The sequence below is a fragment of the Halichoeres trimaculatus genome, unplaced genomic scaffold, assembly GCF_033239565.1.
Source record: "Halichoeres trimaculatus isolate MK-OKI-2021-1 unplaced genomic scaffold, fHalTri1.1 fHalTri1_scaffold_2, whole genome shotgun sequence".
NCBI classification, from domain to species: Eukaryota; Metazoa; Chordata; class Actinopteri; order Labriformes; family Labridae; genus Halichoeres; species Halichoeres trimaculatus.
This window is the reverse complement of record NW_027437180.1, coordinates 42,194,493-42,216,351: the sequence shown is the minus strand read 5'-3', so window position 1 is coordinate 42,216,351 and position 21,859 is coordinate 42,194,493. Positions and strand designations below refer to the sequence as shown.

Sequence of the window (21,859 nt, the reverse complement as noted above, 5' to 3'; positions counted from 1 at the left end):
TATTCAGCTGTGTGGAAGTCAGAAAACTTGAGGTGTGAGCAGGTTTATTTTATTTATTTAGTTTCCTGTGACCTGGATGAAGAGGCAGAGGCAGCTCATAAAATTAAAGCTCTGCAGTTCAGGTTGCTCACAGCTGCTTCACTCTCCAGTTCATAGACGACTTCACAGTCCTCAAGTTCTCGGGGTGCACTGGCACCGGTGTGAATCTCACTAACTCTGAATGTTTCATATGGAGGAATGAGCACTTCCTCTTCATGTGGATAGACTAAATAGTCTCCCAAAAAAGCACCTAAACAGGTTTTGATTTTGAAGCAGGTTTTGTTGCCAAACTGATGCAAGTCTGCCTTGAAGGAGCTGGAGGCAAAGAAACCAAACCGAACTACCTGGTTTTCATGGCCGATGAACTTGAGGTCTGAGCGTCTGTACGTGGTATAACAGAGGATATCGCTGTTCAGGATCTGAATGGCAGACGTCAAGAGAAAATGCAAAGAGTGAAATTTAAATAACTTGCTATAGTCAGGTCCCTGTGTCCGGACTGCTTCATTGAACTCACGGTACAAGAGATCACCGGTATAAACACAGATTGCCTGTATTTGATTTTCAGTCAGAGTGTTCTCCTTTGGTTCCTTCACAACACAATCATACCAGGCTTCTTTAAAATCTTTGTCGTGCAATTCTTTCTCCAAGTAATGAGTCAGGACGCTGTCCTTCATCTTAGGTTCACAGCCACGGTACATGTCATCAACCGAGGACTCAACCATGCTCAGTGGGATGTCCTGGTTGGACGCTGGTGGAGGGACTCTGAAAGGGACCTAAAGAATGAAACAAAGATCAGTGTAAGAAGCAGAGTCTATGAGTTTACTTGACTAAATGTTTATCTAACAAATCAGCTGGATTTGCTTGTCAAACTGAGACAAGACCAAGCGGCAACCTCGGGTCTAGGAATATGAGCTAAAATCTGCTGTTTCTCCAGTGTCCGCTTGAGGCTGGCTCCAAAAGTATCTGAAGTCACAAACACACCAAGCCAAACAAAGCTGTTTCCAATTAACCTATTTACAGCCTGGTTCAAAAAACCTCTCCAGTCTGAATCCCTGGCTTTACAGCAGAGTTTGCCAATCGATCGCGATCGACCGGTTGATCTTTGAAGTTTCCCCGGTAGATCTTGAAAATAACTAAAGATGGTCCAGGGTTTGAACGAGCTCCACTTACCGCCATGGAGTCTACAGGCAGCATCCAGCCCAAGAGGAGGCACAGAGGAACCAAAGTCAGCATGGTGATCTTCCTCACTGAAGTCAGGTGAACAGATGAATCTGAAAAAAAGAAAAAAATCAATCTGAAATAAAGAGCTGTGTGCAGGAAGACAAACAACACATCTTGATGTATCACTGGTACAGTCTTCATCTATGTCAATCATCTTCTTATTGTCTCTTTAAAACTCTATTTTATCAACTTGTATTCTTAAATCTCTGACCGAAACGTTGCAGAAGTTGGTTCTTCTATGCGTAACTCAACCAGAGTGTGGGAACTTTTTTATACCATCAGTTCGGACTGAATTATCTATGTCTTACACTCCTGCTTTTGAAGTAGATGAGCTGAGATTTTTGCTGTTCCTGGTTCTCAGATTTTGAAAGAATGAATATAATAATGGAAAAACTCACCAGTCTTTCAGATGAAATGAATCCCTTTGGTTAAACTTTCAATGAAGGAATGAGTTCTCAGCCAATCCTAAAGCCATATTTATACGCTCTCCGGTTACCAAATACCAGAACATCAACTTTTTTTTTTTGTCCAAGCCCCCCCCCCTCTGATTTTTTTAATGGATTTCTCAACTGTGGATTACATATTTTGATCTACGTCTTTTCTCCCTCTAAAAAGCTGTCTAAGCAAAAATACTGTTAGTTAAAAAAAATCTAAAGAGTGAACTTCATCAACCTTGTTAGGTCTTAATATACTTTAGAATATTCTTTATTTTTCCCTGAGGGGAAATTCAGGAGTCACAGCATCAATCAAGAAAACCAAAGTCAGAAAGTGTATAGAAAGTGTAAAAAGCTCCATAAGAAAATAGATGGTGACAGCGTGTCCATCATTGTCCAGTCAGCCAGCCTCCACCTCCACAGGGTCCAGGACTGAGCTTCTTCAGCAGTCTGTTCAGTCTCTGTCTCCTGGATCCTGTCTGCTCACAGCAGGTGAAGCTCTTCACATGTGGCCTTGGTGTCTGCTGTTAGCTCTGTTAGCCATGTCTGTGAATAGCATGATGCTACTCTGCCCTCTGGTATCCCCTCTGTTGCTGGGTTAGCACAGCTAGCTCGTCCATCTTATTGGAGATAGATCTTACGTTCCCAATAACGATGGATGGAAGGACAGGTCCATGTCGTCACTTCTTAGCTCACACCTGAGAACCAGCACGTCGTCCTCACCTCCTTCTCCTCACCTTGTGGGAAACATCAGGCCGAGAAACAGTTAGCATCGACATGCTACAGGCTGCTAACAGCTGATTTCACATGTAAACAATGCAGCCATGGTTACATGTAGGATCTCCAGACAAACACAGGAGAAAAGTAGTAAAAATATCACTGAAGACAAAACCAGTTTGGTGTCAACGACTAATAAATAAACCAAACAAAGTAATGACCCACTCCAGCGCCCTTCAGCTATCTGGCTGCTAACTGCTGGGAGGTGAACTGATACTGGTTTGTGGCTTGTACTGAGGTCTCTGGTGTGTCTCACTTCTTAATGTATCTTTAACATTGTACTGGTTTTATTTTGTGCACTTGCTGATCCCACTGATCTGTTAGCACTGACATGAAGGTGAACATGGCTGTCTGTATGCTGCTGTGAGTGTTTTTCATTTGTTTTTTTTATTCTCTTATTGTTGAGATCATTTCAATAAGACAGGATAGACTGTAAACTGAATTGCCCTTCAGGGATTGATAAAGCCATCTGAACTGATCTGATCTATGTGAATAAATCATCTGTCTGCTTAATTGAAGCTTTTCATAGTTTCCAGACAATTGTCATTGCCACAAACTGCCCAGATGTGCTTGGTTTTTTGACCTCTTTTGGTTTTAATGAGATAACATTTGAAATTAGCAGCAAAATGAAAGTACTCATCACATTGGTGTGCAGTGACACGAGAGATCTATGGTCAAAGTGTCTAAATCTTGTACAAGTAAGGGGATTTTTGAATTCTTTGAAACAGTTAGATTCCTCATTGCTCCTCTGTGAAGTTTTGTGGATTCCTGAAAATGTAACGGTCTTAATGCTCAGACAGCTAAAAGGAGGAAGAAAAGCAGGGTTCATAACCTGTGAGTCACACTCTCAGATAGACCTTATGGGTGTAACACATCAGCATCAGCTTCTTGAGGGGAAGCAGCATGTGTATTTAAAGTTCAACGTGTTAAGGAGGAGCAGACACTTGGAAATGCTATACGAGATTGAGCACGTAGGAAATGTGTGTGTACATGTTATTCTGTTATTGGGTGACCAGATAGAGTTAATATGCTGTCTGTCTGTATAATGAACTAACCCTTAATTTCCTGGTGGTCATAATAATAATGATAATAATAATAATAATAATAATAATAATAATTTTGGGAGGAGTGCCTTCGTGTGAAACCAGATGTGTATCAGTATCTTAAGTTATCAAAATTTTAGGGATAATAACCCTCAAGTTTGCTCTTTCTGAAACAAAATTTGATAATCTAACTAACCTGTGTTGGTACTGACAATGCTAGCCCTGGATTAACTTGGTATTGGATCAATACCAAACTTTGTAGCATTGCACACCGGTGTGTCCCAGACTACTTTTAGAGCACGGTCACACTGGCCATCCCAACCGTGCTTTATGGCTGAAGCGTGCTTAGGCACAGCACGATTGGCCAGTGTGACCGCGTCCTTAGAGACTGTAGGCACGGTGAGTGGGGCTGCATGCTGGGAGATCAGTGAGCTTTTTAAGATAAATTAGAATTTAAAAAGATTGCTAGGCGCTGCCCTGTTGGCCATGGCTGCCTGTTGCAGCAGCTCTTTCTTCTTTGTCCCTTTCTTGTAATGTTTTTTCATCTCTTTTTCGTCATCTTTGTATTTGGAGTGGATCATTACTTTGTTTGGCTCATTTGTTGGTCATGGACACCAAACTTTTTGTGTCTTCAGTGATATTTTTACTATTTTTCTCCTGTGTTTGTCTGGAGATCCTACATGTAACCATGGCTGCATTGTTTACATGTGAACTCAGCTGTTCGCAGCCTTTAGCATGTCAATGCTAACTGGTGCTAGGCCGGATGTTTCCCACAAGGTGAGGAGAAGGAGGTGAGGACGACATGCTGGTTCTCAGGTGTGAGCTAAGAAGTGACGACATGGACCTGTCCTTCCATCCATCGTTATTGGGAACGTAAGATCTATCTCCAATAAGATGGACGAGCTAGCTGTGCTAACCCAGCAACAGAGGGAATACCAGAGGGCAGAGTAGCATCATGCTATTCACAGACATGGCTAACAGAGCTAACAGCAGACACCAAGGCCACATGTGAAGAGCTTCACCTGCTGTGAGCAGACAGGATCCAGGAGACAGAGACTGAACAGACTGCTGAAGAAGCTCAGTCCTGGACCCTGTGGAGGTGGAGGCTGGCTGACTGGACAATGATGGACAAGCTGTCAGCATCGATTTTCTTATGGAGCTTTTTACACTTTCTATACACATTCCTACTTTTGCCTCTGTGACTCCTGAATTTCCTCTCAGGAATAAATTGAGTATTTTCTATTCTATTCTATTACAAATGAGTTTGGGTGTGTGTAATAGTGCTGCCCAGAGGGGCCTATTTTTATCTGATTTACCCCCAACAACCACAAATTAGAATGAGAAAAAAAGGAAACATTTTATTGCCAAAAGAGCAACGATGATACAAAAATCTGACTTTCATAACAATGACAACAACAACCAAAAAAATCACATCAAAGAATATTTCAGAATCATAACACATAATGTTAAATAAAACACACTCATGTCTTCCTGGAGGAGTTCCGGTTCTTCAACTGGGCTCCATTAATCCTGAAGCAGACTCTACCTTTCTGATTCAGCCTGTCTGGCTAGTGGATTTACAGCTTTGCAGTTCTGTGTGCTTAAAACTCCTGCACTCTCCAGTACGTAAACAATCTTACAGTCCTGAAGATCTCTAACAACAGAACCAATCATTTTGTTTGTTATTCTGAATTTTTCATACGGGGGAATGAGCACTTCCTCCTCATCATTATCATAGGCTGGGTAGTTTTTTAAATAAGCACCAAAACAGGTCTTGATTTTAAAGCAGGTCTGGTTGCCAAAATCTATTAAGTTTGTCTTGAAAGAACTGGAGGCAAAGGTACCAAACCGAACTACCTGGTTTTCATGGCCAGTCATTACGTTTTTGGTGCGTCTGTAAGTGATATAACAGTGGTTATTGCTCTTCAAGATCTGTATGGCAGACGTTAAAAGAAAATGCAAAGAGTGAAACTTAAATCTGGTGTTGTAGACAGGTCCCTGTGTCCGGACTGCGTTATTAAACGTTGTGTAGATGTCATCACTGGTATAAACACAGATTGCATGCATGTGGGCTGTGGTAAGAGCTTTATCCTCTACCCTTGGTTTCTTTTTAGCACACCTAGCTGCATTATACCATGCATTTGCAAATACTGCATTTTTTATTTCCTTTTGAAAGTATTTGCTTCTTAGTATCATCATTTCTCTGTGGCAGCCAAAGTACATGTCATCAACTGACTCTTCAGCCATGCTCAACGGGATGTTCGGGTTGGCCTGTCGCTGAGGGATTCTGAAAGACAGCTAAAAAAGAAATAAACAAACATTATCAATAGGAGCAGGATCATAACCTTACTTGACTAAATGTTTATCTAAAAACATCTCAATGATAAGCAGCAATCAGCATATCTTAAAATCAGAATCAGAATACTTTATCGATCCGGAAGGGGAAATGTCATTTCAATTACATCCCTTTCAAGATATATAAAAAATGAAAACACAGAAATGGGATAAACCTAGGAGCTGCCTGCACCTTTTTGCAATAGATATGAAAAAACAACATTTGGAGAAGAGAGGGCAAAGAAAGTCAATTCCAGACTAATCCCAACAGGGGGCGTAGTTTGAGATTAAGAAAAAAATACCTCAGCATATAAACACATGATAACAGCAGACAAAAACTCAAGGACTTGCACGAATGTCACTGCACAGCCACAGAGGGGCGCTCATGCAGCATTACTCAGGCACGTGTGCATCAACCCACTGCAGCTGAACTGTAACGGAGCCAAAGAAGGCGTTGAGTCCAAGGGGGGTAGAGCATCTGTGTGCATACCATCCAGGAGAGAGAAGAGCGCTTATCAGCCTACTAAGGCCGAGGCGGAGGAGCCGAAAGAGAGATAAAGATTGTTTGGGTCAGGCAGACACCAGAAAATTTTTCTGTCCCAACTGGTCAACTCTGTGGCGTGCCAAATGACCTAAATTGGTGGCCCATTACAGCGAGCCAAGCGTCTCCAAGTTGTTATTCATCCCGCGAAGAAGTCCAGGAATCACATACTGCCTGGGATTAAATCAGACAAATTGCTCGAGTCTGAGTGTTGACAGTCCTGCACAATCCCTCAGTGACGAACAGCTTATAACCCAAAAGTGCTGCCTGCGTCTCCTAAAGTTTGCGATAAATCAGGAAACCGCCAGCTCCAAACAGAGAGAGCCTGATATCATAATTCCACATATGTAGAAATCTTCAACATCCTTGGCAGAAAGGATCGACAGGTGTACAGTCTTCGAAGTACCCCAGGAGTCGATTGTTTACCCTGCTTCAACCATTCTGCCGGGGCAGGCGGGCTCCCTTTTGCCCAGTTTGAGAAAATTTGATCAATTGCTTTGAGAGACCAGCCAATCAAATCCATGATTTTAGGTTTTGGATAGGATACAAAGAGAGGCTCTGATAGTTCAAACAGGGACAGACCAAGAGCAAGCAGGGCAGATAGGGAGGAGGGAGCTAGAAGAAAAGCATCTGCCTTTGTTGAAAGCAGAAAAGAACAAAACAGTAAAAAAAAAAGGATTAATGCAGACATCACGTCCCAAAATATAAGTGCATACGCTTTGAGCTCATGTGAGGTGTTAGCTGTGGCAGGCTAGGTTTCAGAGCAGCCTTAGATTTTAGCATGGTGTATTGTTTGCACACAAGTTCAGGTGGCCTCACAAAGGACAGCATGCAAAATAGATTAGGTGACTTTAACATAAAAAATTGCTGGGCTAAGTTAAACAGAATTAATAATCTTGAGACTTCTTAAGCTTACGTCTCTGATTCGATCAAATTTAGCTAACTTTTAGATTAGATAAGTTAATACTTCTTCTTACTCCTTTCTGCTCATGTAAATTGATAAACTAAATCAGTGATTGTCTTGTTCTGTTTTAATTTTTTTTTTTTCAGATTATAAATTTGTATTACTCTCTGTTTAACTTGTCATCTACATGAGAAAAATGAAGTTATTTATTCATTCACTTACCCCGATGGAGTCTGCAGGAAGCATCCAGACAAAGAGGAAAAACAGAGGAACCAAAGTCGGCATGATGGTCTTCCTCGTGAAGTCAGAATGGATGAATCTAGATTTAATTATGATCATTTTAAAATGATGAAGTGTTTGGTAATAATGACAGGAAATGAAACAGAATAAAAATACTGGTACAGAAAATATTAGAAGTATCTGTATTCCCCTTCTTACCCTTAATTTTTTGAATAATAAATACAAAATACAGAAAAACTCACCGGTCCTTCAGAGATAAGAACCCTTTGCTCAAAGTCATGACCAGGAAATAAGTGGTGGGTTTATTATAAAGAGCTTCAGTGTATAAACTCTCTGGTCACCAAATACCAGAAACACGTATCGTACTTGTTCATTATCACGTACTAGTGTGGTTTCATGTGTCTGTCACCTCAAAGCTGTGGTTCTCCTGATGAGCATGCTACTTCCTTTATCTGTGAGAACTTCTCAGCCGGACTCTCTAACCAAAGTGTGACACTCTGAAGATCCATCCATGAGCACTACGGTGTTTAAAGGATCATCTGAACGCAGAAAAATGAGAGAATACAACAAATGTGTTTGCTTTAAGCAGTTTAATGAGCAGAAGCATCACATTGGATTTTTTTTTGCAAATGGATAGTTTATAAAAATAGATCATTCTGATGCAATAAATGCCATGTTTAACATATTCAGCTGTGCTATAAGTCAGAGAAGTTAAGGTGTGAGCAGGTTTATTTATGTATTTAGTTTCCTGTGACCTGGATGAGGAGGCAGAGGTGGCTCATGGATTTAAAGCTCTGCAGTTCAGTGTGCTTACAGCTCCTATACTCACCAGTTCATAGACCACTTTACAGTCCCTTAGTTTACCATTAGTCTTTGTTACTTTGAATGTTTCATATGGAGGAATGAGCACTTCCTCTTCAGCCTTAAAGACTGAATAGTCTCTCAAATCAGCACCAAAACAGGTTTTGATTTTAAAGCAGGTCTCTTTGCCGAACAGATTATTTAAGTCTGGCCTGTAGGAGCTGGAGGCAAAGGTACCGAACCGGACTACCTGGTTTTCACGGCCGATAAACTTGAGGTCTGAGCGTCTGTAGGTGGTATTACAGAGTCTTTTGCTGTTTAAGACTTTAATGGCAGACGTGAGAAGAAAATGCAAAGAGTGAAATTTAAAGGTGGTGTTATAGACAGGTCCCTGTGTCCGGACTGCTTCATTGAACTCACGGTAAAAGAGGTCACTGGTATAAACACAGATTGCCTGTATTTGATCTTTAGTGAGAGCTTTATTCTTTGGTCCCCTTTTAGCACAACCAGCTGCTTTAGACCAGGCTTCTCCAAATTTTCTGTCACGCAATTCTTTTTTCAAGTAATGAGTCAGGACGCTGTCCATCATCTTGAGTTCGCAGCCACGGTACCCGTCATCAACCGAGTCCTCAACCATGCTCAGTGGGATGTCCTGGTTGGAAGCTGGTGGAGGGACTCTGAAAGGGACCTAAAGAATGAAACAAAGATTATTATAAGAAGCTTAGACAATGACTTAACTTAACCGAATGTTTATCTAAGTCAAAAATCAAAAACAAACAAACAAACAAAAAAAAAACACATGGTGTTAGCTGTGGCAGGGTAGGTGGCAAGTTCAGGGGGACTCACAAAGGACAGCATTTGATGTAGACAGTGTTGCCAAAGTTACTTTGAAAAAGTAATCTGATTACACCTTTAAAAAGTAATTTAGTTACTTTACCTACTGCTTGTTTTTAAAAGTAACTAAGTTAGATTACAAGTTACTTTAATTGTTACTTTCAGCAGCTGCGAAATTTGGCAAAAATTGAGCGATGGGATTAATATGACTAATGATATGGATCTACGTTTTGTTTTGAAGTAACATGCAAACATTGGTACTTGTGAAATGTGTACTTTACAATCAAAAACAAAACTATTCATTTTATACATTTTAAATTTCAAAATACAACTAAAGAAAGCTTTTACAGGACTATTTTGGTAAACTTCAGCACTGTTCATTTCTATTTAAGATTTAAGTTATTTTATTTTTAAATGCTTTGTTTTAGTCTACTTAGGTTTTTATCAGTTTCTTTTTTTCTGTTAAAGCTGTAGTTTTTGGTCCTTTAATTGTAATACAATAAGCAAAAATAAATGTTGCTGGAGTGTGGGCTCACATTATCCTGCCCAGGGCACCCCAGTCTGAAAAGTCTGGGCACACCCCTGCTTGTCACTGTTATGTTGCTCTGCTCTTAACGGTTGTATTTGGTCCAATCAGAGGGTTCAGCTCATGGAATACAGGGAGTTACAGTGAAAGACAGGACTCAAACAACTTCTCAAACATTTATGGCCTCAGTGTGCTGATCTCTCTCTGGTTAATTCCTAAATGTTTCAGTCAAAGATCTTGGGCGAACTGCCAGCACAGAGTAAACAACGAACTGTAATACTAAGTCTACAAAAAGACAAATCTGGAAGAAAATACAGATTTTAAATCTGTTTGGATGGATTCATTTGGCTACCATGCCAGTTTAATTTACATGCTTAAAATGTGGTAAGAAATGAGCAAACAACATGAGTTAAGCGACGCTATCAATATATGTTATCATTTTGCAAGTGTTTTTTTGTAGTTCTACAACTTCATTAATTAAAAAAACTCTTGTGTAGATAATTATTCAATATATTATATAATGGCTCAGGGATGACTTCAGTCCAGGTGGGATGAGGTGAAATGGCTCCTTTGATAGGAAAGGTTACGGACCCCTGATCACACAGATACCAGTATTCAAATTTTCAAACATAGTGGTTCAGATAAAAACACTGTGTTACAGTGTTATCATAAATCTAATCATGTCAGTCAAGTAAAGGCAGAGTCTTAGGTCCTTAAATACTTTCTCATGCAACATTTCATCCACTTCACTGTTGTTGGGTTTGACCGTGCTCCACTTACCCCGATGGAGTCTGCAGGAAGCATCCAGACAAAGAGGAAGAACAGAGGAGCCAAAGTCAGCATGTTGATCTTCCTCACTGAGGTCAGAATGGATAAATCTAGATTTAATTATGATCATTTTAAAATGATGAAGTGTTGGGTAATATTAACAGGAAATGAAACAGAATAAAAACACTGGTACAGAGAATATTAGAAGTATCTGTATCCCCCTCTAACCCTTAATTATTTTAAAAATAAATAAAAAATACAGAAAAGCTCACCAGTCTTTCAGAGATAAGAACCCTTTGCTCAAAGTCATGACCAGGAAATAAGTGGTGGGTTTATTATAAAGAGCTTCAGTGTATAAACTCTCTGGTCACCAAATACCAGAAACACGTATCGTACTTGTTCATTATCACGTACTAGTGTGGTTTCATGTGTCTGTCACCTCAAAGCTGTGGTTCTCCTGATGAGCATGCTACTTCCTTTATCTGTGAGAACTTCTCAGTCGGACTCTCTAACCAATGTGTGACACTCTGAAGATCCATCCATGATTGATGATTGATATACTACATGCTGTGTTTAACTCATCAGCTGTGGTAAGAGGCAGTTCATAAACAGCTTCACAGTCCTCTATCAGATTGTCACCCACACGCCACTTAATTTGGTTCCCCCTGCTAGTACCGGGTTGGATCCCCTTCTGCCTTCAGAGCGGCCTGGTCCATATTGACACAATAGCATCTCACAGTTGCTGCAGCTTTGTCAGCTGCACATCTTAACTGTTGTTAAGTCTTGTTTTCATCATTAAAGGCTGTTAGCAAAGGTTAAATCTTTTCTGTCCAGGCAGCACTTTGAAACAGTGCTTTTATTTCATCACATTTGGATTACTGTAACACACTTTATGTTGGAGTGAGTCAGTTCCTGCTCTCTCGTCTGCAGCTGGTTCAAAACACTGCTGCACGTCTTTTAAAGCTCTCATCTCCTGCTCCTTTCCTGCAGTTTGATCTGGATCATTGATGTCTTCATGAAATGGTAGTAACATGTTTTGGTCCAAAAAGCCAATAAATCAAGCACAGCAGCATTGTTTCCAGGCTCTCATAGCCCCTCTGTTCAGAACGCTCTGATTTAGTGGGCGTGGCCTTCATATGTAAATGAGCCACCGCTGATACCGCCCCGCTCTTCCACGTCACTGAGAGCGGCGCCACGAGCTCCGAGTGCACAATGTTTAGAAAACAGAGAAGCTCCTTTACCGTAACATTACAGGCTAAAACAACAGGCTAACTGCAGCTAAAGTTAGCATCCTGAAGCTAACACAGAGACAGGGGGGACACTGAGGAAAAGCTCTTCCATCTGCTCCACAGCACACAGCATTTAAAATGAAGAGATTTCTCTCCAGCAGCAGAGAGAGGAGTGGGTGGGGAGGGGGTTCAGGGGTATCTGCTGCGGTGGACCAATCAGGTCAGACTTGCTCCTGATTGGTCAAAAAAGGGAATCGCTGACGTTGGCAAATCCCCAAATTCCAAACAGCTGGTTTTAGGTCAGGATTTCACATTAACAAGCTCTACTAAGAACAGGTTTGGTCATTAAATATCACATTTTGTGGGCTGGGAGGAAAGACAAAGACCCACACATTTCACTAAAAGACTTAATAAAGTGATTTTTGCGTAATATGGGACCTTTAACCAGTACAGCAAAAGTGAGCACGTCAGCCTGGTACTGGCTTCACTCCACTGGCTGCCTGTGACTTTTAGGCCCAGTTTCACAGACAAATCTTAAGCCCAGTCCAAGACTAAAATGCAGTTTGAGCTGGCTTAACTTTGAATCACTTGCACAAATTAATCTTGCCCACCTTACCTCTTTGAGCCTCTTCACCCCCACTCACCCTCTCGATCCCCGTCCCTTTCTCTAATGTTGCTCCCTGTTTGTGGAACAGTCTTCCCCTGCACATTTTGAAACCCGTCTTAAAACCCATTTTTATTCTTAGCTTTTAACCTCAGCAAGACTGCCTGATCTTTGCTTTTAATTCTTTTTTACTACGTTTTCTTTTATGTGTTTATTTTTTCTTATCAGTTTTTATCATTTTATTTCTATCTACCTGTACAGCACTTTGTTTACAGCTGTGGTTGTTCTCAAAGTGCTTAAACATAAAGTTGGTATGATATGGTATTGCTACAGATGGAGGTGTTTTGTGACCTCCAGCTCTCCTAACGAGCTCTCACTCAGCTCACCTGTCCTCGTTGCACCCAGCTGCTGCTCATCAGCCTGGGGAGTCTATAAAGGGAGGATCTTTCCCTCAGTTAGTGTGTGACACCAAAGAGCCAACACCTTCAGTTGGTTTCTCTTGGTTTGTGGGATGAGTGTTTGGAAGTGTGTGCATGTATGTGTTGAGGGAAGGAGGATATAGATCAGTGATTTGAGGGTTGATCTGTGAGGAGATTTTCTTTTTGCACAGCGTTATCTCTCTCCACCAAGCCACTCCACTTTGGTTTAAGGCGAGTGATGGGTAGATGAGGCCTCATGAGCTGTTGCTGCACATCACCCAAACTGTATTGATACAGTGTCAGTACAGAGTCACTGTGTTGCTCAACATGGACACCTGCTGGATCTTCAACATCATTGCAGGAATCAGAGTTAAGAGACTCAACTGGCGTACTGATTCAATGAGCCAGACTACACAAAATTATTTAAGTTATTACATTTTAGATTGCATAGTAATCTAAATGTAAAATATCTTTCATAGCTTTAAAATATATTGTGAACAGTTCGAACATTAGAATCAAAGTTAGTGTCGTAAATGATGATGTTGCTTTGGCACTTATCTTTGAGGCAGGGAGGTTTCATTTTAAAATAAAGTTTAAATCAAACAAACATCTTTGTGTCTTTGCAATTCAGTTTTTGGAGAAAGATCTCCAGCTTCAGATCAAGCAGAAACTAAGAGGAACAGAACGAAAATAAGGAAATAAAAACAGAAACCTTATGGGCCCACACGGCGGATACCTTACTTTTTTCAGGCTTCGTATCACAGTGGCTTGAAGGGAAGAATTGTGTTCGAATTATCTGATTGTTTAGGCAAAGACGCATCCCGTGGACAGATGCAATCCACAAACACAGTTTGGTGCCTCAGTGAGACAGGCGACAGCAGCTGTATGGGGCACGTGACTTTCTTAAAGTCACGGGGCTTCTTTCTATGAGCTGAGGCTTCAGTGTCACTGGACCCATCATTATTTTAAGGCCTTTTTTCCTGTTTGTCTCCTATTTTAGTGGATTCAGTGGTTGGCTGTGGAGCATGAAACCTCCACTCCACCTTTTAGACCCCAAAGGCTTTGTTATTGTTTTTGTTTTTTACGGTGCAGATTTTCTTTTGTTAGTTTCCTGTCTCTTACCCCTGTCCTTCACGTCACCAGACTTGTTGACACGTAACACCACTGTTAGCCAGTTTTTTTTTCAATTGGTGGAGCAGCAGCATAGACCAGCAGCAACTGCAAATCAATCTGCTAGATACCTCTACATCCTGATTTATTATTATTTTTTTAACCTAACCTACATTATGTGCTGGTAAATATTCCTAAAATCATACGAAGGAATAATTTTTGTGGTTGAGAGAGAAACTGCTCAGGCCCCAGCATCAGCCACATACCACCAGGCACCAGGTTTATAAAATCAGGTCATTTAAGGGCTTCCATAACTCTCCTTTAACATTGTGAGTCTTTTTTTGTAAATAGGCAGCTTCCTCTCAAGAAAATGATTTCTGCTCACTTTCCCATGTGTCATGCCCTGAAGATTAATCTGAGGAACAAGCTATGACCAGAAAATGCAATTGCTGCATTTCACACAGGCTGAGTCTTGTATCATGTTTCTGTTTCTCCTCCTCTTTTTCGCTGCCAGACTGTTTCATTTTTAGTAAGAAATTCCAGCCAAGCAGGCACGTCTCAGGTCATGGCACCAGATCTGTTTCTATTCAAGTCAACATGTGAACTCATGACCAAGCTGCAACCTTTGGTTTGATAATATGAGACAATGCTGAAGTGTTACAATCTGCTGTTTCTCCAGTGTCTGCATGAGGCTGGCTCCAGAAGTACTGGACGTCACAAACACACCAAGCCAAAAAAGCTGTTTTCAAAGCAGAAATCAACATTAGATTAGATAAACTTTATTGTCCTTTGCAGGAAATTTGTCTCAGACAGCAGCACTACTGGCCAAGGACGCAGTATTTTAAATGACAAAAGAGTAGACACATACAACGGTCACATAAGCAAGAGGTCGGCAGCAAGCATGGCCAGAAGTTATTACACATGGATGTTAAAGTGCAGTGCTCGTCATAATACGCAGTGAAGATAAACGGAAACGAGTTAAAAACCCAGTTTTGACGATAAGAACAAAACATGGGTTAAAAGTCGGATAACAGCTAAGAACAAGTAGAAGCAGATAATAAGTAAAATATGTAGAAACAAGTTTAAAAAATAGATAACAAGTAAAAAATAAAACCATGGATAAAGTGGAATAATCATAACAGGTCAGTGACTGGTAGCAATAGATAGGTTAACAAAAAATGTATATACAAGCATTATATATCAATTCAAGGAAGAATTAATTAGATTTTTTGTTAAGCAGAGAGATGGATGTTGGGAGAAACGAGAGCTTGTATCGATTCGTTTTGTGTTTGCTTGCTCTGTATCGTCTCCCTGAAGGCAGAAGTTCATTTTCCTAAGAAAGAATATGGGAAAGATCATGCAGAATTTTCCGTGCCTGGATAAGGATGACACTATCAAAGACAGACTGGAGAGAAGGCTGGTCTTTCTGACCTCTCGCCTTCATAGCTGATTTTATCAGTCCACTGATTTTTGATTTACTCTGGATGGATAATGTGCCAAACCAAGCTGCCAATCATATACATATTTACAGCCTGGTTCAAAAAAACGTGTCCAGTCTGAGTCGCTAATTTTACTATCAGCACACACTGTATGGGGTAGTGGGCTATAAAACCCTCCACGAGCTAGTCTGCACGGATGCCGACTCGCTGAACACGTGCAGCGCTAAATTGTGTCCGGTGTCAGCCATAGAGGAAGCAACAGACAAATGTAAGTTCCAGGCATATGTGCCAGCACAAACACTGTTAAACTAACACAAATATTTAATGATTGTCATGCAGATGTTCACAACTTTAGATGTACATGTTATTCATTAAGGCCTGCCTTGCATTTGTTCACAGTTCGTGTTTGAGTGTTTAATATTTACAAAAAACAAAATAATTTATTCAAGCGAGAATGAAACGTGAAAAAATCTTCAATAAAAATAGAAATGCAGCCAAAGAAGCGTGGGAGTAAGTTTCTTTTGTATTTCATACGTTATATTTTCTTTGTGTATCTGTTTCCGCCTGAGATCGAGTGAAGTTTCTGTCCCAAAGCTGTATTTATACCCTACACCCTGATGAGGTGAACTTCATTCAGCTGCGAGTGTGACTCCATCACGGAGTGCACTCCGTCACGGAGGGGGAGTGTGTAGGGGGCGGTTTGAAAAAGGCCCTAAAGCCGTGCGCGAAGCCCTATCCACTTCCAATATGGCCGCTATAGCTCATATTCTTCAAAATCTATTTCAATAACAGACCGGTGACGTCAGGGAGACTACAGCTGGAGAGTTAGTCCCTCCCACCAGAGATGATGGAGAGATGTGATGAAATGAAGAGAGGAAAGAGGAAAGGAGGAGATTACTTTTCCCACTATCTGCTGCGCCACCCACGCCCACGACACAAAGGCATGTTAATCATCTTTGCAGTTCAGTGTGGAGGCAAAGATACCAACAGAGATATCTTGTTTTTAAGGCCTTTGAAGTTGAATTACTTTACTGACTACTTGATTTTAAAGCTGCATAATTTGGCAAAATTGTCCAACTGCGATTAAAATGAATAATATCTACATGTTTTGTTTTAAAGTAACATGCAGATACTCGTAGTTGTAAAACTTAACAATTAAAAACAAAAATATTAATTTCATACATGTATAATTTTAAAATACAACTAAAAAAAGCTTTTACAGGACTATTTTTGGTACACAACAGCACTGTTTAGTTAAATTTTACATCAAATTATCTTTTTAAATGCTTTGTTTTAGTTTGGTTTTTCTCAGCTTCTTTTTTGTTAAAGCTGTAGTCTGATGATCCTATATTTGTACAATAAGCAAAAATCAATGCTGCTGGAGTGTGGCTGAAATAATCCTCAGTACCCTGCCAGGGGCACCCCAGTCTAAAAAGTCTGGGCACGCCCCTGCCCCCTGCTTGCCACTGGGTGCGCCTACATTGTGTTGCTCTGCTCCTCAACGGATGGATTTGAGCTAAACAGAGGGTTCAGCTCATGGAATACAGGGAGTTACAGTAAGAGACAGGTCTCACCTTTCCCCCAGGTAAAAGTCCAACAACTTCTCAAGCGTTTATGTCTGCAGTGTGCTGATCTCTCTCTGATTGGTTCCTAAATGTCCCAGTCAAACTGGCAGCAAAGAATGAACAACGAATTGTAATACTGTCATCTTTAGCTGACACAAACTCAAAACGGTGACTGTGTTTCCAGCTAGAAAACGTGAATCTCTCCTCTCACCCTCTGTTTCTGCTATTACACGTGAGTTGTTCTCACTGAAATGTGATGAACACGCGTCTCCTGTCACTCCTCGAGACACAAGAAAAAAAGCATACAGATTTTTTTACAAGAAAAAAAGAAAAGTAACACCCGTGATTTGGATAAGTAACTTAAATCTGATTACTGGTTTGGAAATAGTAACACGTTAGATTACTCTTGCTGAAAAAAGTGGTCAAATCAGAGTAACTAGAGCAATGAGAGTCAGGAAGACTGAAGATGGGAGCATTTCCTGAAACCTGAATGAGGAAGCAGAGCTGGCTTGGCCTTGGGGATTTACATTTCTGCAGTTCAGTCTACTTTCCTCATCTGTCCTCTCCAGTTCATACACAGCTTTACAGTCCTGAAGTCCTTTCTCTTTACCCTGACCAGTCATTTTCCTAGTTATTTTGAAAGCTTCATACGGGGGAATGAGCACTTCTGCCTCGTGGTCCTGGTAGACTGAATATTCTTTGAGATAAGCACCTGAACAGGTCTTGATTTTAAAGCAGGTCTGGCTGCCAAAATAAATCAGGTCTTTCTTGTAAGAGCTGGAGGCAAAGGTACCAAACCGGATTGTCTCGTTTACACGGCCGGTAAATACGCTTCTGGTGCGTCTGTAGGTGGTATGACAGAGGTGTTTCCTGTTCAGGATCTGTACGGCAGACGTCAATAGAAAATGCAAAGAGTGAAACCTAAATGTGGTGTTATAGGCAGATCCCTGTGTGCGGACCGCTTCATTGAACTTCTCATAGACGTCATCACTGGTGTAAACACAGAGAGCTCGCATGTGAGCTCTAGTCAGGGCCCTGTCCTCTGCTTTTGGCCTCTTTCTAGCACACCTAGCTGCTCTAGACCACGCATCTTTAAAATCTTGGTCTTGCAATTCTTTTTTTAAGTAATTCTTCAGGACTTTCTCCATCATTTTCTTTTGGCAGCCATTATACATGTCATCAATCGAGCCTTCAACAAAGCTCAGCGGGATGTCTTGGTTGGTCTGTCCTGGGGGGAAGTCAAAAGGGGCCTAGAAAAGGAAACAAAGAGTGAGGTTAGCCTGGCCATGATCTTATACAGTTTCTCTAGTCCAGCAACAGCAAATCAATCTGTGAGATATCTCTTAAATCCTGCTGCTAAACGTGCCTAACATAAAATTTAGGGAATAGTTTTTGTGGTTCTGAGAGAAGCAGGTGGATGTTGTATACTGAGCCTAGCAGCTGAAAGCTAGCACCAAGCTTTTTTTTTCTCATCTATTTTACGAGGGTGGACTGTAAAAAAAAAAAAAAAAGACATCATCTTGCTCGGCTTGAAATGAGGTCACCACATAAAGTGCTCCCCCTGGTGGCTGGCTGCAGTATAGGTCAGAAAAATCTCCCCAGCTATTCCAGATGGGCTGTGGTCAAACTTTAAAAAACTGAACCTGGTAGAAATGTTTCTCACATCTGATTGTTGTGGTGGTTTGAAGATATTATTTGGCTGCCTTGTATCCAGATCCTCTTTTTTCTGAAAAGTTTTGTTCTCATAAGTTATTAGAGGTTAGAAACAAGGCTTTACGTCACATTTAATGATGATTGAGAGCTGATGTTCTTGGGCAGATTTTTCATAGATTGTAAAATATTTTGGGAAGGAATGCTAAGAAGAGATTAGGATCTCTACAGACGGCAGAAGCAGCGTTTAGCTCCATTTGAGTCAGCATTTTTTAAACACTAAATTCAACCTGTTATCAGCATCAACATGTGTGGTTGTTCTGTGATCAGTTCTTAGAAACAATACGATACAACACAGGCAACGTCTATCAGGTTTGGACTGTCACAGAGCAACTGGTGTTAAGGAGTTAATAGCAACCATGCTGACTGGTGACTCTCAGCCGAAAGTATCAGTGATTAACAGCTGAGAGTCACCAGTTGACAGGGTCACACTTTACACCGAAACACCAGAGACGTCTGTGGGTAAATGATTAACTCTGGACGTAGTTTTCTAGTTCTTGTATCATGAACCGGTCTCAGACTCAGCAGTCTGTGTGCTCTTTTTAGTCTGTGAGGGTTTCTGATTTACTGACACATGTTTACGTCCTGGTCTGTCACAGTCTGATAAGTGTCCATGGATAATGCAGTCATGAGCATCGAGTGACAGTAGTGTGTTTAAATTCCTCTCTGGGTTCACGGCGGATTTCTTCTCTGAAAATCTTTGTCCACCTAATATCTGTCCACCTGCTGATCTCTTCTGTCACTGCTATTTCACAAACCTGGGAGCTGTTTACCATCCATAAAAGTGATGATATCAAGTTAAAAATGATTTTTTTGGTGGTGTTATCTCTAATTATTGTTTAAATCTTAAAGATTGTCCAAAGTTTTGTGCTGTACTTACCCCCATGGAGTCTGCAGGCAGCATCCAGAAAAGGAGGAGGCACAGGGGAACCAAAGTCAGCATGTTGACCTCCCTCACTGAAGTCAGGTGGACGGATGAATCTGCATCGAATTATCAGTTTGAAATAATGAGCTGTGTGCAGTAAGACAATAAAACTTAGTGTATAACTATGGAAAATATCACAAGTCTTCATCTCTTTTATGAATCTCTTTAAAATCATCTCTATGTTTTCAGCCTATATTTTTATAATTTTATAAAAGAATATTTCCAAAAAGGAAAAAAACTTACCAGTCTTTCAGATGAAATGAATCAAACTTTCTGCCTAAACTTTCAGTAAGGAGTGAGCTCTCAGCCAAACCCGAAGCCCATATATACCCTGAAGATCCATACATGAGGAACAAGCTCGAAGCAATTACTGCAGTTTACACAAGCTGAGTCTGCTTGTGTCATGTCTCTCTTCCTCTTTTATGCTGTCAGAACTGTTTCATTTGGGGTTAGAAATCCCCAAAGTTTGGGCCCAAATGGCCTCGTGGTCTAGGTGGTCTAGGTGGTTCACCCTGACACGGGTGGCCTGGTTTGAATCCAGCCTGTTGCCTCTTTCCTGCATGTCACTCCCCTCTCTCTGTGTTTCCCTGTGGTTTCCTGCCTTGTTTGTCTCTGTGTGACCCCTGAGCCTTTTTGTCACACCATGACTACCCTCTACCTCATGCTGTTGATGATTCTTTAAAGTAGAATGTAACACAACTGTTTCTTCAATGAAATCATTCAATATTTCTATCATTTATTATTATTTTAATTCTCTGGAATTTTCTTCTTTTGAACACAAATTGAACATAAAGATAAACAGTATGTTGTCTTGAAAAGATATAAGTCACATAAATAAACAAGTCCCCTTTGAACAACTTAAAAAAAACAGGAACAAACACTCAACAAAACAACATTCTGACTCACTACAGCAGTTTTACTCTTTTTGTCAGACTCGAGCGTTATGCAAACTTAATCACAGGCAGGATGTGATTCCTGGGCTTCTTCGCAGAAGTTGTCGGCTCAACTGGGCTGTGATTGGCCACCAAATTAGGTCATTTGGATCGTCGCAGAGTTGACCAGTTGGGACTTTAAGGCAGACGGAAAAATTTCAGTGTGTCTGCCTGACCCAAACAAGCTTTATCTCTCTTTCGGCTCCTCCGCTTTGGCCTTGGTAGGCTGATAACGCTTCAGTCTCCAAATGCTATGCAGACAGATGCTCTACCTCCTTCCATCCTGCACCTTTCTCCTGTGAACTTGTCTCTGGGACAGAATGCTTTGAAGTCATGTGGCACACACACTACCTTGGATTTAACGCCTTCTTTAGCTCCGTTGCAGTTCAGCTGCGGAGGGTTGATGCGCACGTGCCCGAGTAAGGCTGCGTGCGCGCCCCTCCGTGGCTGAGCTGTGACATTTGTGCAAGTCTGAGTTTTTGTCTGTTGATATCATGTGCTTATATGCTGAGGTTTTCATTTTCTTGATCTCAAACTATGCCCCCTGCTGGGAATAGCCTGGAATTGACCTTTTCCCCCCCCCTCTCTTCTCCCAATGTTTTTTATTAATATTTAAAAAGGGGCAAAGGGGCGCTGGGTAGCTGGCAGCTCCTAGGTTCATCCCATTTCTGTGTTTCCCTGTGTTTGTTGTCTTATATGTCTTGGAAGGGATGTAACTGAAATGACATTTCATCTCGGGGATCAGTAAAGAATTCTGATTCATCAGTTGTCTGAGCTTTGATGAGACACTGGGGCTTGTCTTTCTTATTTACCGGGCTGCAGTTGCATGATTCTATAATTAAGGGAACATCTTAGGTGTACAAAAAAGTGAAAAAAAAAATCTGTACTTTGTTGTTTCATATTCTATTTGATTACAAATGATACACCTGGAATTTTCTTAATTCATTAGTTGGCAAGCTTAAGCTCTGATGATTTTTTCAAGTATTTAAGTAACAATAAAACAACAAAAAAATTGGAGCATAATTTTGTCAGCTATGTTGTGGACAAACGTTATGACTATTTTTCCAACATAAATCCATATTAAACTAAATTTAGAATTAATCAACATTTTGATGCAAGACTATGCTCCCTAGAAATGTCCCTCATCATTTATTTCACAGTTTAGACAAAATCTGAAAGAATTATGGCACAAAAATCACATGTAACACAGTTGACATTTTCTCAATTTTTTGGCTCTTGTGCTAACTGCAGACCTTGAACATGGCATCACCTGACCTCCATCACCTCACATTTCTGTGTATTTTATTTTCACATTATTATTATTTTTTTTAACATTTATGGTAAAAACACCAGAAAATGTTGGCAACACCGCTGACCAACGATTAATGCACCCCATGTACAGACAATCATTCTGATGAAATATTGATGAGGAGGAATTAAAATATACAACACTGTCTTCATGGT

General features: G+C 40.7%; 4 protein-coding genes across 4 annotated transcripts; all 4 read right to left on the bottom strand.

The window, feature by feature from the left end:
* Positions 1-95: 95 nt before the first annotated feature.
* Positions 96-1,414, bottom strand: LOC141800648 (ecto-ADP-ribosyltransferase 5-like). The gene is made up of 3 exons (XM_074683321.1): positions 1,393-1,414; positions 1,210-1,310; positions 96-812 (listed from the first exon to the last, which is right to left on the bottom strand). Exons 1-3 carry the CDS (start codon positions 1,412-1,414, stop codon positions 96-98), a joined length of 840 nt encoding a protein of 279 aa, XP_074539422.1.
* A 3,642-nt stretch (positions 1,415-5,056) lies between these two features.
* On the bottom strand, positions 5,057-7,578 carry LOC141800640 (ecto-ADP-ribosyltransferase 4-like). The gene is made up of 2 exons (XM_074683309.1): positions 7,516-7,578; positions 5,057-5,812 (listed from the first exon to the last, which is right to left on the bottom strand). The coding sequence occupies exons 1-2, from the start codon at positions 7,576-7,578 to the stop codon at positions 5,057-5,059; spliced, it is 819 nt and encodes a 272-aa protein (XP_074539410.1).
* A 733-nt stretch (positions 7,579-8,311) lies between these two features.
* LOC141800631 (erythroblast NAD(P)(+)--arginine ADP-ribosyltransferase-like) lies at positions 8,312-12,401 on the bottom strand. Its single transcript, XM_074683296.1, has 3 exons — positions 12,308-12,401; positions 10,475-10,551; positions 8,312-9,022 (listed from the first exon to the last, which is right to left on the bottom strand). Exons 1-3 carry the CDS (start codon positions 12,399-12,401, stop codon positions 8,312-8,314), a joined length of 882 nt encoding a protein of 293 aa, XP_074539397.1.
* Positions 12,402-17,250: 4,849 nt separating this feature from the next.
* On the bottom strand, positions 17,251-19,731 carry LOC141800620 (ecto-ADP-ribosyltransferase 4-like). The gene is made up of 3 exons (XM_074683286.1): positions 19,707-19,731; positions 19,419-19,519; positions 17,251-18,078 (listed from the first exon to the last, which is right to left on the bottom strand). Exons 2-3 carry the CDS (start codon positions 19,479-19,481, stop codon positions 17,251-17,253), a joined length of 891 nt encoding a protein of 296 aa, XP_074539387.1. The 5' UTR covers positions 19,482-19,519; positions 19,707-19,731.
* Positions 19,732-21,859: the final 2,128 nt, after the last annotated feature.